Source organism: Emydura macquarii, unplaced genomic scaffold (assembly GCF_026122565.2).
Source record: "Emydura macquarii macquarii isolate MOO-44397 ecotype Brisbane River unplaced genomic scaffold, CSIRO-AGI_Emac_v2 contig_587, whole genome shotgun sequence".
NCBI lineage: Eukaryota > Metazoa > Chordata > Testudines > Chelidae > Emydura > Emydura macquarii.
Window position 1 is genome coordinate 14296493 of NW_027130724.1, and position 14826 is coordinate 14311318.

Consider the following 14826-nt stretch of genomic DNA (forward strand, 5'->3'; position numbering starts at 1 on the left):
CTGCCTCTTTGAAGAAGTGAATGCAGAAGGACTAACCCCAGTGCACATTCTTCTTGTGCACCTGAGCAGGTCTGGGCACTAGCTGCCTTAAGGATATGGCATTGCCAATGACTGCAGGCCTTCGTTTATAAAGACATGTAGCTACCAGAAACAGATATAGATATTCAGGGCTTCTTCAGAGGATTTCCTCTTCCCTTCTTGTTTTCCTTGCTTTAATCTCACCCTCATCTTCCCACATTGCACCATCACTCTTCAAAAACCAACAGGGACTCCTTTTGGGGCCTGTTCTGGAATAAACTGGCAAGGTCACTGTTAAGAAGCCCAGAGATTCACAGGAGCAGAGCAAGTTGCCTGAGCAGCGTTCCTCCACCCTGCTAGCCCAGGGAGAGAGAAAAGGAGACTAAGAACCCAACCAGATCTCCTGCATTTCTTGGCAAAGCCAAGATCTACCAGCAGTACCCAACCGTGGTCCAACATTCCCTTTCTCATGTACTGAATGGCAAAACTCAGTTATTGTTAGCACACTGATACTGTACGCCTCATTTACAGATCTGGGTGCCTCAATAAGTCATCTGGGGATGAAACTCACCTGTGGTGTAAACAGGTGAAACTCCAGTGACTTGCTTGTGGTTATGCCCACATGCACCAAAGCTGAATTTGATCCCTAAAACCCCCATTTTGGATGGTAATAGCTCTGGCCTTTTCCATTTGTAACTGAGAAATCCATTAGTGATACTTACTTTTACACTGTGTTATGTTTGTTGATCCATCAAAATCAGTCATGGTGTTTCCAGGGCATGAAATACAATAATTTTGACCAAATTCAGGTTGATAGGTCCCAACTGCGCAGCGAATACACCGGTGAGTTGTAGCATTATAAAAATGACCAGGTGAACACTGAACTGTAGGGGTTTGTAAACACATAGCACAGTTACAAAAGTGCTATTATGATACTAAAAAGTAGCTTTCTATATTTTTATAGGGCTTATTATAATTTAAGTAAATAACGACTGTTATATTTGTGTGGAACGACGGCAGTAAAATGAAGGTGTACTAGGATGATCGCCTCCTTACTGAATCAAGTCTCCTTATTGCATTTCCAATATCATAGCTCTTTTTGCAAGACCACAAATATAGCTCACAGTGCTACATGCTATTTCCTGTCTGGAAGTGAAAAACAGTAGAGAGAAAGAGAAAGAGAAAAAGAAAATGTGTCTGTCTGTCTGTGATGGCGAGAGAGAGAGAGCAATAGCAGATAGTGCGAGAAAGGTCCAGTCCTGATAGTTTTACACCTGGCAAATCAACTGTATATACATATATCAACTGAACTATTCTGGCGCACTTATTTTTACTGACTAGTACTGAATTACATGAATAGTCTTACTGAAATTCGTTATCTAGTGTGGCACTACTTACTACGATTAAGGGGAGGAGGATTTGGCCCTTCATGATCTGTACATTTGTTTTTGCAGGTCTTATGCAATAACTAATGAGTCTTATTATGGGATACAATAATCTATAGTAGAATCACTCTATTACCCCTGCCTCTTGGTTAAATATGTCTCCTGAACTTGTTCTAAGGATGTGGGGCAAGTGCTGCCTATTGAGCATGCTCTAGGGAATCCCAGACAATTCCTTTTTCACCCTGGTCATAAAAGACTCCCGTCCTGCAGAAGCTAGTCAATGGTTCTGACTGTTGCGGCTCCATCTCTCAGAACCAACAGCTCTTTAGTCAGACACTGGGTTCTTTTATCCATTTCCCTGCTTTCCAGTCAGCACATAATTAACATTCTAGCTTGTATTTAACCCAGTTTTGGGTAATTTGGCCTTTGTGATCCCACGGGGTTGGTCCTGCTATGATAGTGAGACTCCCTTCTGCATGCATCCATTCTGGTACTGAGGGGAGCATCTTGCTGCAAGCCATCACTCAGAGACTGACTGTCAGCTCTGTTTTGTCCTTGAGATTAATACCTGGTTTTTCCTGTGTTCTTTTCTATCTGCCTTCACAGATCGTCATGACACATCATTGACCAGGTTCAAGATATCTGCCAGCCCATCCAGTAGTCCCCAAATGCCAAAAAACTTGAGATGTAAGAGAGTTCCCACGTGACTTGAGCAAGGGCATGACACTCAAGTATGAGAATGCTGGGAGACGATAGCTTCAAAGAGGGGATGTATTTCTCCCTTTTAAACTTTATGACTTGTAGCTACAGGGATTGTTTTTGTCTCTCAAAGCACTAGAGTTCATTGTATTTTTTCTTGATCTTACCTTTCGTCTCACAGTCCTGAAACATTGATGCACGGCTGTATTTTGTTGTCAGGCCTCCTCCACATGGAAAGCAGGATGTCCGGCCAACTTCAGGTTGATATGTTCCCAAGGGACATGGCAGACAGGGCTTGAACCCATCAGAGGAGTATTCACCCACTGAGCACTGACCTAGAGGACAAATACACATATTATCATAACCCTGAACTTTATGGAAGCTGCATCATGGCTGAAAGTGTATTACACACTCACTCCTCAACTGGTGCAAATCATCTGAAGATCTGGCCGTAAGTATGGACTATGAAAGTCTGAAACCAATTTTAAAGCAGAGGTTGAAATCAGATCTCACTAAGTTCATAGCTGGAATCAGTTACAGGCTTTACAGGAATAAAATTGGTTCTATTTTTGCTACATGTTGCTTCAAAATTATAAGACAACATTCTCAGCCCTTTTTCCTTGTGTCCCCAAAATTGACACAAATGAAAGCATGAAAAATGCAGTGTTATTTTGCACCCGTTTTCTTTTAGCCCTAAATGCCTGCACCACACACAACTCTCTGGCATGGGATACAAGTAATCAAGCAAGAGAGGCTGCCAATACAACTCTCAGATGGAACCCCAAAAGAAAGTCCCACTCTGATCCACCAGTGGAGGGGTCTCCTGAGCTGGAGCTCCACAGATTTTAGGGAGCCAGAATTAGGGCCCAGTAGTTGCAATTCCAATACACTATTGTTCCCCTGCTGCCTGTGACTTTTCTCATTTAAATGTAAGCAAGAGACAGCACCTGACCCATAGAAGTTGCCTATTTTACCATGAAACATCATAATGGACATTGATTGGCTCACAAACGTTGGTGAATTCTTCAGTGAACTTGGTGTGACTTTCAGGTTTCATTATAAAAGAGTCTCATGCAGGGTTAGCCCACCTATAAGTCATATGGATACAGATTATGTAAATTCTCCTGCCATTTGGTTAATGGGCTCAGAGTCTATAAAACAGGCGGCTGACCTAACCTAGCACTGAAACTAAAAGTAGCAGAAACCCAGATTTTGTAGAATTCAGAATTTATTTTTATTCCATAAAATGATTATTAATAATAATCAATAATGAAACAAGCACTTTATTACTGTATCACCCTGAAACCCTACTCCAGATCCGGGGTTGTGCTAAACTCTGTACAAACACATACTACAGCACAGTCCCTGCCTCGAAAGGCTTACTTAGAAATATGCTTGCTCTTCTTCAGACTCTGTGTCTTTGATATTGTCTCCACTCTGAATTGCTTTGATCTGCTATGGCATGAAAGTAGGATTTACCCCTTGGAACTGTATCGCTATATACCCTGTGGATCCTTCATGGAAATCTCTGAAAAAAATCTGTCTTAAAAACTTGTAGCAAGCAATTGATTTAAATGACAGAGGTTAGTAACTGCTCTGGATGACACAGAATACTGCTGCAGTTATTCAGCCACACTGAGAAATTTTGTCCTTTTAAAGAGCTGTTGCAATAATAAACGGTTGTTGGTTTTAGTTTATAGCTCCAATAAATCATTCAGTGAATGGCTGTTTTGTTAAGGAGTTAGATTGGCCTTGGCCTCATTTCAAAATATGAGACTAACAACAAGTAGGGCTTTAACTGCTGGTCATGATCAGTGATGAAGAACTGTGCGCATGGCTAACACGTTCAGTTTCCTGAACGCCTCCTCAGCTTATTATAAGCAGCATGTAAAGTGGTGCTACATGGCTCATTACTGAAAGTAAATGAGGAAAAATATCATCCTAATTCTTGACGCTAATTTCTCCAACGCAAAATACTTGTATCCAACCTTCTACACTTTCTGGATACTGATTCATTTGCTCCTGGCTCTTTTCAAGTCCCTCTTTATTTTATAGGTATTTCTATGGCACACATCTCTGTGGTGTCTCTGAGCTCCACAAATGTTAATGAATTGCCTCAGAACATCCCTACAAGGCTAGGGAAAAAAAAAGAATACTACTTTCATTTTAATGACAAGAAAAATGAGATACAGAGAGGTTAAGGATAGTGAGGTTCATTTGAAACACAGCTCGCTAATTTCAGTATCAGTGATCACTTTTGAAAGTCAGGCTAAGTCAGTTGCCAAGGTCACATGGGAAACCTGTGGCAGAGATGTCTGGAACAGAACTCAGATCTCCAGTATCTCAGTTCTGTGACCTACCCATCAGAACATCCTAGGTGCCTCTCCTTTACTGGGTTTTTTGCTGAAGTCATTTTATTGGTTTAGATTTTTTCTTAGATCTCTAGCATCACATTATACACTCCCTGAACAAAGTAATAGTTCAACACAGCCCTTAGATATGCACAAGAAGCTCAGTGGGAGCCTTGCATACACATCCAAGGGTAGAAGCTATGCCCTGAGATTCCCCCGCCCCAATTATATCTGAATGAAACGTACTCCATTGGATCTCTCGCTCTCATCAGCTTTGCCATCTGCATATTACTTGTCTTAAAAATCACATTAGTCTGTACTTATGGGCTATAAAACCCCCTGTGGAGGACAATTGAGTTGAATTCAATATTTCAGAATCACAAACAAAATAAGCAGGAAAATTCTGAGTCAGAGCTGCCACTCCATTTTTAATGTACCCAGTTGTTCACAGCTATTTCAGGGCTTTCCAAGTGCCGTGTGATCTTACATAACACTCATGGTACTTTCAAAGTAAGGAGTGGCAGCATCAGTTCATCATTTCTGTGCCTTTGCTGGCTCTGTAGCATGTAACAGCCTTACCTCCACATTCCAATGTATCGCGAGCTCCAGCTGATTTTTGGTTTCCTGGGTTCTGAAGACATGGGCAGGGTTCACAAGTTATTTGGCCTTCCTCATTTTGGTATGTTCCATTAGGGCACAAAACACAGAGTTCTTGTTCCCCGTCATAATATGTTCCAACGTTGCAGCTAACTAACGAAGGGAAAAAAACATCTAGTCACCAAAAGTCAGTTTACGTTCTTCAAAGCCAATGAGTTAAATTGGCAGGTACCAGGTTGCTGAAAAACTTACAAACCGATGCCTTGTACCGCTAAGGCAAATCCATTAGAACAAAACCATGAAAATGCAGAGGGGAGGGAATGGTGTATTTATTAACTTTGCATAGAGTGAAATGTTCCCTATGAAGAGAAAACCAATTATAGTATAGCGCATATCTATAGAGACCGCATGAGACTATATAGTCTATTTTGATTTTCAGACCAGGCATGAGACATAGCAACATAGGAATTGCCTACTGGGTTAGATTCATGGTCCATCTAGTCCAATATACCATGTCTGACAGTGCCCTCTGGGGTGCACAGGGTGAGTTCAAAAGGAAGTACCTCTGCATAGCCAATAGCCGCACCTGTAGGGGATGGTTTGCATGCAGTTGGTCCTGGCAACTAACTCAACTCTCATTAGTGGCTCCTGGTATCTGTGTGCGCACCATTGTGACACACCTTGGGACCGTCCTTGCCTCAGCTGGCATGCTAAAGTTAGTGAGGATAGCTATCTGTGACAACCATTAGTGAAAGAGCACCTCTGGTCCTCAAAGCTCATTAAGTCTCCTCTGACAAAGCCGGCAAAATAACTCCCAAAGTCAGGGCCGTCCCGGGGGGGTACAGGGCCCAGCGCAAATGCCACTGTGTGGGCCTCCCACCCACCTTCTGCCCCATCCCAGCGCAAAGCCAGGACCCAGGTGCAGCCGGTCCGGGTGCACAGCCGGGAGGCAGGCCGCAGCCGCCCGCCTCCCAGCCAGTCCCAGCACACAGCTGGGACCCTGCCGGCAGCTGCCTGCCTCCCGTCCAGTCCAACGCGCAGCCAGGAGGCAGGCTGCAGTTGCCCGCCTCCTGCCCAGTGGGGCTCAGAGCCCCTCAAAGCACGGGGCCCAGTGCGGTTGCCCTGATTCGCTGTACCCTAGGGACGACACTGCCCAAAGTATACCATTGGCAGAAATGGTGCTAGATCAGGAAGAAGGTCCTGAGCCATTTAAAACCAGGTTATTTATCCAAAACTCCTTTCTTTTGTCTGTTGGTCCCTGGAGAATCCAGTTGGAACTAGTATATGCGAACCTCTCCAGGGGAGTGGCTTCAAAGGGCTGACAATTGAGGAAGTACATTAGCATCCCCACCCTACCCCCAGCAAAATTTAAGTTTGTCAATGGAAAAAATGCTGACATTTTGATTTTCAGTTGGGAAATTTAAAACTAAATATTTTAGTTTGGATTGGGTCAGCCTGAAATGAAAGAAGCTGATTTGTTGAGCTGACTCAAAACATATCTGAATCTGGTGAGCTTCTGCAGTCCCTCTTGGGGGCATTTATTTCAAAATGGCATCCCAAAATCAGCCTTGCACTTATGTGCATAACCCTTGCCTGCCCCATAATATTATCATTCTGGGGATTGTTTTGCTATGTATGATGTAGTGAAAACATGACATGCTCAGCCCTTTTTGGAGGGGAGATAAAGATAACACAAAACAAGCCACAAACCTCATCACTCAGCTCTCCATCCCTTAAGATTTTCATCAATTAAATGATGTATGTGTGGGGGGGTGAAACCCTTCCAGCCATAGAGGGGCCACAGTAGGCCTGAAACTCAGCAGTATCACTGTAGATCTGCCACTCACAGGGTCAGGAAGTACAGAGGCTGCACCAGGGGATTCCACAATCCCTGCCCACCATGGAGCTGAGTTCCACATGAAGGGAGGTTATAGACACACCTGGAACTGTCAGGGCATTACCATTGCAAGGGCAAGCTGCCTAAATCTGCTTATAAATGTCATCTTTGGGAGCTCAAAACCTGTAGTCTGTGGTAGTGGCTGCTACTGTTTAGTTGGCTATGTTCTTATATTTGTGCCCATCTCTGTAACATTAGACAAGCCCAACTACATAGGCACCCCACATCCAGCCTACCGGTTGGGGGATGAGAGGAGTGATTCCCTCCCACAAGTCCTGCACTGGGCCTTGTGCAAAGTCCATTTACTCAGGGGACCAGGATTCCATACTTATTCATATCTGATGTTTCTAGAAATAGCTGGCTATCAAACAAACCCCTTTGCATAGACTGTGTTAACAAAGTGATTGATCCTGAGGGGTGTTGAGGGTCCACTACTTTCTGGGAACTGAAAGTGCTCAGCACCTCTTGGGGTTAGTTTCAATAATGGTAAAAACGTACCTGAAAGTGCAGATTGGGAAAATGAAGTATTAAAAAACCTTTTCACAATGTCGGTAGAAAAATTCACCTATGTATTCCTATCCAATGTCTCCTCTCAGACATGCTTTATGTTGCAAGACAAACAGCTCCTATTTGTCTATGACAATGATGATCAGTAAATTACATTTTGATGCTTCTTTAGCTATTCATTAATCTGACAACTGCTAATTATTAAACTTAAATATTAGAATTAAAGAAGCATCAACAGGCTCCAAAGATTTATGCCTCCTTGCTTAAAAGGCAAGAGTTCCCCGCACCTCTCCAATACACAAAGGGTATTTATTCCAGATAACTCTATGTGGATAGATGGTGCAATCAATTTATCAGACTATTTAATCTCATGTAGATATTAATTATGGATCTTTAAGAGGACATATCCCATACTCATCTCCATCTCCTGTTTAAAGATGATCTAAATGTGGGTCACTTATCTGCTGCCAAACAAACTGAGTACGTAGCTAACCAAAGAGATTTGTTATCCAAGCCACATAGATCTTTCTTTGTGCTCAGTTATGCATTCCTTTCTCATGGCAAGTAGTACCTGACTACATAAGTCACCCCATAGAAATCAGTGGCACTGTGTGTGTTGTAAGAATGACACAACTAACCCTCTCTATGCAGGAAACCTAAAGAAAAACATTAAACTCAAATTCTTCTGTGCAAATGTTTCTTTAAATTAAGCTAAAATGTTTGACGCTCATCTCACAAAACCACAAAATGCAAGGTGACCCAGGAAACCTGGGAAACACCCATTTTCAAACAAGGTCTAAAGATTTGAATCAACAAGGAGAAATCACAAATTCCACTGGCTTCCTTTGCTTTCTTTTCCCCCCTGCTCCAGCATCCCGCTTTTCTTCCTTCAAATGAACAAAAGAACCAATTGCCTCCAGTAGACTTCATTTTTGTAGCCACTAACTGTGTTTGTCTTCAATGCCCATTAAAATCCCATTCTTGAATCTCATGCAGCTGTTTAAAAAAAAAATACGAGAAAAGCTTTTCTGATGAAAAACAAAGAGGGGGAGCCCCACAGAGAGCCAGAATTACTAGTTACAAAGACATTGAAAGACTCTTCCCCTCTTTTCAACCCTTTACTCTTTTTGCTTTTGACCCTATTGACAAATGCTGTGGTATCTCAGTGGCTAAGGCGAACTTCATACAAGAGGTCATGATCCAGCATCGAGCCATTTTCTTAAGATTCATGCTTGGACTTGATAAGGAAAATCACAAATAACTGATGCAAACTGATTTCTAAGCAGCGTCCTTGAAGTTATATTTTTTAACAGTTTACGGACTTTGGTCACGTGGAGAGATTATGTGTCTTAGGGATTTATGTCTTAAATCTATTATTGTGAAAGCAAGCAGGTTAGCAATACGAATGGCACCTTCCTCTCTCATTTGAGAATTTATTTCTCATTGGCTCTCTAAAAGTGAAAAAAAAAATTGTAATGTAATGAAAATTCGCCGCTGTCAGATCAATTTCTCAGGATCAATTGAGTGGAAGTGGAGACCCGCTCAATCAATCCGGAAATCAACTTAATAAATCCACCCCCAGAAAAAGAGTAACGCTGCATCGACGGGAATGCATTTCCCATTGGCGCAGCATAGTGGAGACGGCGCGCAGAACAGACTTTAGGAAATCGACGAACCATCGACTGCCGCCGAATTTGCCAGCAAGTGTAGACCAGGCCCCAGTGTCATGCAACATGCAAACAACAGGAATCCTCCATGTTTTCAATGGTGACCTCTTACTGCTTTGGATTCACTCTCTAAACTAACAGCACAAACCTGCATCATGTCAAGGAATCAGCTTTATCAACTTCCATGGGAGATGAGGTGTTCAGCACCTCCCCAGATTAGGCCCCCTTATACCAGAGCTATTCACATCTACTGGGTACTGAAGAGGCTGTTGTTAATTTTGATCCTGTCCTGCATCCCTCCCCTCCCTGCAGATGGAATGCACTTTCATGGTGTTACTACACTGCAGCAGGAGCATGCTGACACTCTGGTATATTACGGGAAATTCAAGCAATGATGCCAGATGCTGCTTTGCCTTTGCTTTGCTCACATCAGTTAGGCTGTTCAGGGTGCTCCGCCTAGCATGCGTCCAACACAGAATGACAGAGGAGAGGCAACTCCACTGGAATGATGTGACCAAAGTACATCAGCAGCACAATTGTCAAAGCAACAGAAAAAGTTTCAGGAGTTTGGTTCCCCTCTCTCATTGGGGGCCCTTGAGGAATGTTGTCAGCCAGTGCTCCCCCTCTTCTCAGATACAAATATTCCAAGTAAATTAGGCACTGGTCAGAAACTGTCAATGTTTAGACATTTGGTCTTGGTCAGAGTAAGGTTTTAGTGAAACAGGGTGAAAGGTTAGTCTGCACTACAGAACCAGTGTTTATAACCACGTTAGTGGACAGTCTTGCTGTTACCAGGCATCCTGACATGTATTCAATGTGCAGATAAAGCTATCAAAACATCTTCCAGGATGAATCGCCATCTCCTCAGTGATCATTTGGAATTTCCAGTATCCCAGATGACCCAATTTTGAAGTAATAGTATTCAAATGCGCAACCTTTTCAGCACAAGACTTACACTTGAGGTGAGAGGAGCACCGCTCAGAAGGCAGTTCAGTCTCCATGTCTGTCCAAGTCTATGGACTCTGAGCTAAGATTTGTAATAAAGGTGAAATTATGGGGATGGTTTTTGTGACAAGTTTTAGGAGCTACGTTCTCAGAGCTGCAAACTGGGAGCCATTTGCAGTGCAAGGCAACCGCTTTATTGAATCTACTAACTTAATGCTACATATTATTATTTGCCAATAGACAGTGTTATTTCTATTAACTATCTACATATCTCTTTAATAGAGCACACTCATAACAATATCTACAAATGGAACCATGAGATTGGGACCATAAAATTCAACTGCATTTAGACCTCTGAACAGCCATCAGTTATTTATCAGAAAGCTCAACTTTTGGTCAACCTCAACTGGATTTCAACTGACAACCTTGAGATGGAAGGGTCCATGCTCCTGAAAAAGTGACAGCTTTGCTTTTATCATCAACAACTATTTACCAGGAATGTACATGCAAACATCCAGCACTACAGGAAAAGTGGACTGCACTAGTAATAGATTTAGTACTGTAGCCTGTGGTGTTCCCCAGTCTGGGAATTTTCTGTCATAGTGTGCTCCAATTTGAACACTGAGGAAAGGTGAGGAAAAAATTATTTTTTCCAAAAAATCATTCCTGACATCAAGTGCTGGACAATGTAACAAAAGAGTTTTCACTAGAATCCCTGTTCCCAGGGTAGGAAAGAGGGGACACAGGACCTGCCCCTCCAAAAGGGGTCAGATTTAAATTTCTGTGCTCGCCCCTGCTTCCAGATCAGAAAATCTATTCTGTAGTTTAAAGAGTTGTTGCTGGAACACACACTAACTTCTACAAAACAAAAAGCCAAATTTAGTTTGACAAGTATGTTAAAGGCTTATTGGTTTGCTAGAGCAGTTACATACTACATACACTCTGTGACTTGAATTAGCTGTCATGGTCATTAGGCCCCTATTAAGATAACATCTGACCCTTCTCCTTAAACCTTTGTATTTCAGAAGCATTTATCACTACCCACATTATGGTGGCACCCGCTAGTGCCAGGATAATTAAGATTTGATCGGTGTTCCCCTATAAAAACCATGCTTTCTGTGAGTTTATAACTCGGCTGTAAAGCTTCTTTGTCACACAAGGCCACAACCAGCAAAGAGAATGTGATTTCATTAAGATCTTCTTTGGGTTGGTTTTTTTTTTTCATACTAGACAAAGATGATATGTTTGCAGATTCAGATACTAAGTGAGGCTAACACCAAAAGCCAGTAACATCATAACTGAAAAACATCCTTGGTAAGCTACAAGGACAATTAAAGATCAATAGTATCTGCATTTCCTAACTCTTTATAGGCAATATGTAATCTGTCAGGGAGTGCAGAATACAGAGTACTTGCTCTACTTTGTTACCCCAATCACACATGCACTGAACCCAACATAAATTCCCACTGTGCACAATATTTTACACATCCTTATGCTGATTTCCCTTTTTATTCTGGCAAAGCTCCCTCACTCTCTCCCCATCTCTCAGTGCTCACCAATCCTGAGCAAGATGTTGAAATAGATGCCAGAGGGTTCCACACTGTGCTTACCACATCTGTTATCCACACGCACTTGTCCCATGCCACAGAATTCCTGTGGATCCGAGAGCCTGAGAGACTTTTTGGCCACTTCATGGTCCATGCCAGAGAGACAAACATGGAATTGCTCCCTGTTGATTGCCTTCCGCAATGTTCGAATTGTTTTGCGAAGTCTCTTCTCAGTCCTTTTTCGAGCACAACTCAAATTACATGTGTCTAAAAGGTAACAAGGATGAAAATTAGGAGCAGAGAACTTCAGTATACATGACAGTGTGCAATAATATTTTGTTTAAAACACTGGTCAATGCAAACAACTGAGAATGCAAACTATGTGACGTAGAGGTGAAGTCTTTAAGGAGAACACCAGCAGGCCAGAAGAAAATTAACTGAAATGGACAATTTTTAACAACAGTAGCTCTCTGATCTTAGAAACTAGGCATATACGTCATACTTTCCAAACCAATAAAATGAAGCTTTAAAACAGGAGCTCCATCTTTAAGCAAAAAATAACAATAATAATAATAATAAAAGTAAGTGAAAGAAAGAAATTAAGGATTAAACTGCAACAAGCCTTCCATTGCATCTTGGATTGTTTTCCAACCAACCTGTCACCCCCTTTTGGTTTGTTTCAAGCTCAAAGTCCATTGTGATAAACATTTCTTTAGCTGTCGTCGGTCTGATGGTGGCTCCAAGAACTTTCTTGCCAGAGCTGCATTTTAGGTTTACATAGTTGAAGTTCTCCATTACTGAGTTATGATTCTCTGTATGAACAAAATTAAAGGACGCAAAAGCTTGGCCAACTATGTTATTGGAAATTCACTACAGATCAGTAAATATTTTGTTATGAAGACTGCTAGGGGACTAAATGATTAACTCCAGATGTTAATAAACTACAGGCAACTGGATCCTCAGCTAGTGTACTTTGCTGTAGCTTCAGCGACTTCAATGGACCAACAGCAATTTACACCAGCTGAGAATCTGGCCGTATTGTGCAAAAGGTACTGTCCACATTGAGATTAGAACCTCGCTAAAGCTACCAGGCCATTGTTGCTAGCAGGTCCTAACATATCTTCTTTGGCCTATATAAACATGTTAGACCCCTGCTATTCCCTGTATAGAATGGGTTAATCTTTAGTAGTTTTCAAGGGCAAAACTCTTGCCTGCTCTAGTCTGAGAGTGTGTGAAAACCATGCTAGCTTACAACAGTGTTTTCACACAATTAGGCCTGGTTCCAGTATGCACGGAACTTACAGAGACTAATTTTTGAGGTTTCCCTAAGGAAACAAATTCAACTGAAGGAAACATCCTGAACACGCACACGCTTGGTTCTGAGATATGTACACTTGGTAAGTATCTAGTACGGATGATTACTCCTATTCTTTCAAAGTCAAACAAATTGACATGCTGACTTATTTTATTCTTCGTGTTCAATAAAGTAATAGATTTGCTATGGTATGGCCACATATTCAGTCCCCATTCTGCACAGGCATCTGGTTTGCATTATAAAGAACATTCAGGTGCATCTCAAACAGTTCCCCATGGGCAAGGGTCCCCCTTGTTTACAGCTGCCTTTCCAGATTTCCAGGCTCATTCTTCCACCAGAAAGAAGCTGGAAACAAGTGGGAGGCGCCAGCCTAACTGCATCCAGTAAGGGCCACTGCTGCATAAGTGGAAGGGAAGAGAAACAAGCTGGGGACCACAGTCATCAGCAGGAGAAAAGCCAGGAGCTTCTTCAACGTGGGATCAGGGAGACAGGATAAAATCACATAGGTCAGGGGGCGACAGAGGAGAAAGGAGATGTGTCCATTTAGGGAAGCAGAAGAGAAAGGGACAAAGGGGCAGAGAAGCATATGCACAGGGAGACAGGAACTGAACAGAAGCTGAGAAGAGCAGATAAGGAGGTCATCCAAAGGAGACACTATGGTTAATTTTATTCCACACACTCAACACATTAAAAATGATTTAAAAAAATACAGAAATACTTTACTAATATGGCTTTTCCCTATGAGCAATTGCTGCAATTGTAACAGAGAAGCTATGTCATTCAAAACGATGATGACTGGGACAGGGCATGGTCCAGAAGATCTCAAATGCGAGGAGAGGTAGTTTGCAAAGTATTCTGACTCTTAAGATGCAGTCTGTGCCATGAAAACGTTTAAAAAACTCTGAACTATAGTATTAGCCTGCTTACCTTCATTTAAATATCCTTACCTGACATTAGCTGTTGCAGACCTTCTCGAAACATCTTGGTCTTTTTCAAACTACATTTTCCTTCATTAAACTTAAAGGTTACACTTGTCTTGATGGCTGAGGTATCTTCAGAGAGAAACAATGATAAGTTACTTTCGAAAGAGAAAAGGCCTGGAAATACTAGGCAATGCCAAGTAGGTCACTCAAATGATATTATAACAAGCAAAACTATCCATCATGAAAAAGATGGTTTTTTTGGTGCACATCTGGCATCACCAGGTCCAAGGAGACACCAGTTTTCTTCTGCTGGTAAGTCAGTTCACAAATAGAACTGGAGTAACAAGTTGTGATATATTTTATTTAACAAACCAGGAACAATAATGATCAGAGGGCAAAGTCCTCAGCTTCACTGAAGTCAAATTAACACTGGCTGAGGATCTGTCTGTCTTCCAATGCTTATCTATAGTAACACCTTTCATCCACTTAGCTCCCAAAAGCTTTATAAATTTTACTATCCATCTAAACAAGCCATACACGTTATGTATAGCCAAAATATTTCAGTCTGGGTGCCTAAAGAGAGTCACCTAAGGCCTCAGCCCCACTATTCATCTTAGCTCATGACCCTTTTCAATATTCTCATGTTCAGGGTCTAGGAATGTGGGAGATGCTGGGTCACAGTGTGTGTGTTGTACACACTCGGGCAGAGAAAAGGAAGCAGAAATGAGGGCAATAAACTGTGAGAGAGAACACAACAAAAACTGAACAATATACCCCTGTACTACACTGCCCTACTAAAAAAGAGATGAGTCAAGTCATGCAGTATATAAATCTAATCATTACCCAGGCAAGTAGATTCATTTGTATTTTGCTGTTTTTTCTTAAGCTGAGAAGAGCTGCCACAGGTAAGAGTGTAGGCGTCTTGCATTCCTAATAGACAGACATTAAATGCATTAAATACACACACAGATTGGG

General features: G+C 42.0%; 1 protein-coding gene across 1 annotated transcript in view; it reads right to left on the reverse strand.

Moving 5' to 3' along the window:
* SCUBE2 (signal peptide, CUB domain and EGF like domain containing 2) overlaps positions 1-14826 on the reverse strand; it is a 63996-nt gene that overhangs the window by 7201 nt on the left and 41969 nt on the right. The window contains exons 13-19 of the mRNA XM_067540757.1: positions 14695-14781; positions 13876-13980; positions 12270-12425; positions 11677-11880; positions 5033-5203; positions 2270-2437; positions 741-902 (exon numbers count right to left, since the gene is read on the reverse strand). Coding sequence (XP_067396858.1) covers positions 741-902; positions 2270-2437; positions 5033-5203; positions 11677-11880; positions 12270-12425; positions 13876-13980; positions 14695-14781 — 1053 coding nt within the window. The remainder of the gene's footprint in view (positions 1-740; positions 903-2269; positions 2438-5032; positions 5204-11676; positions 11881-12269; positions 12426-13875; positions 13981-14694; positions 14782-14826) is intronic.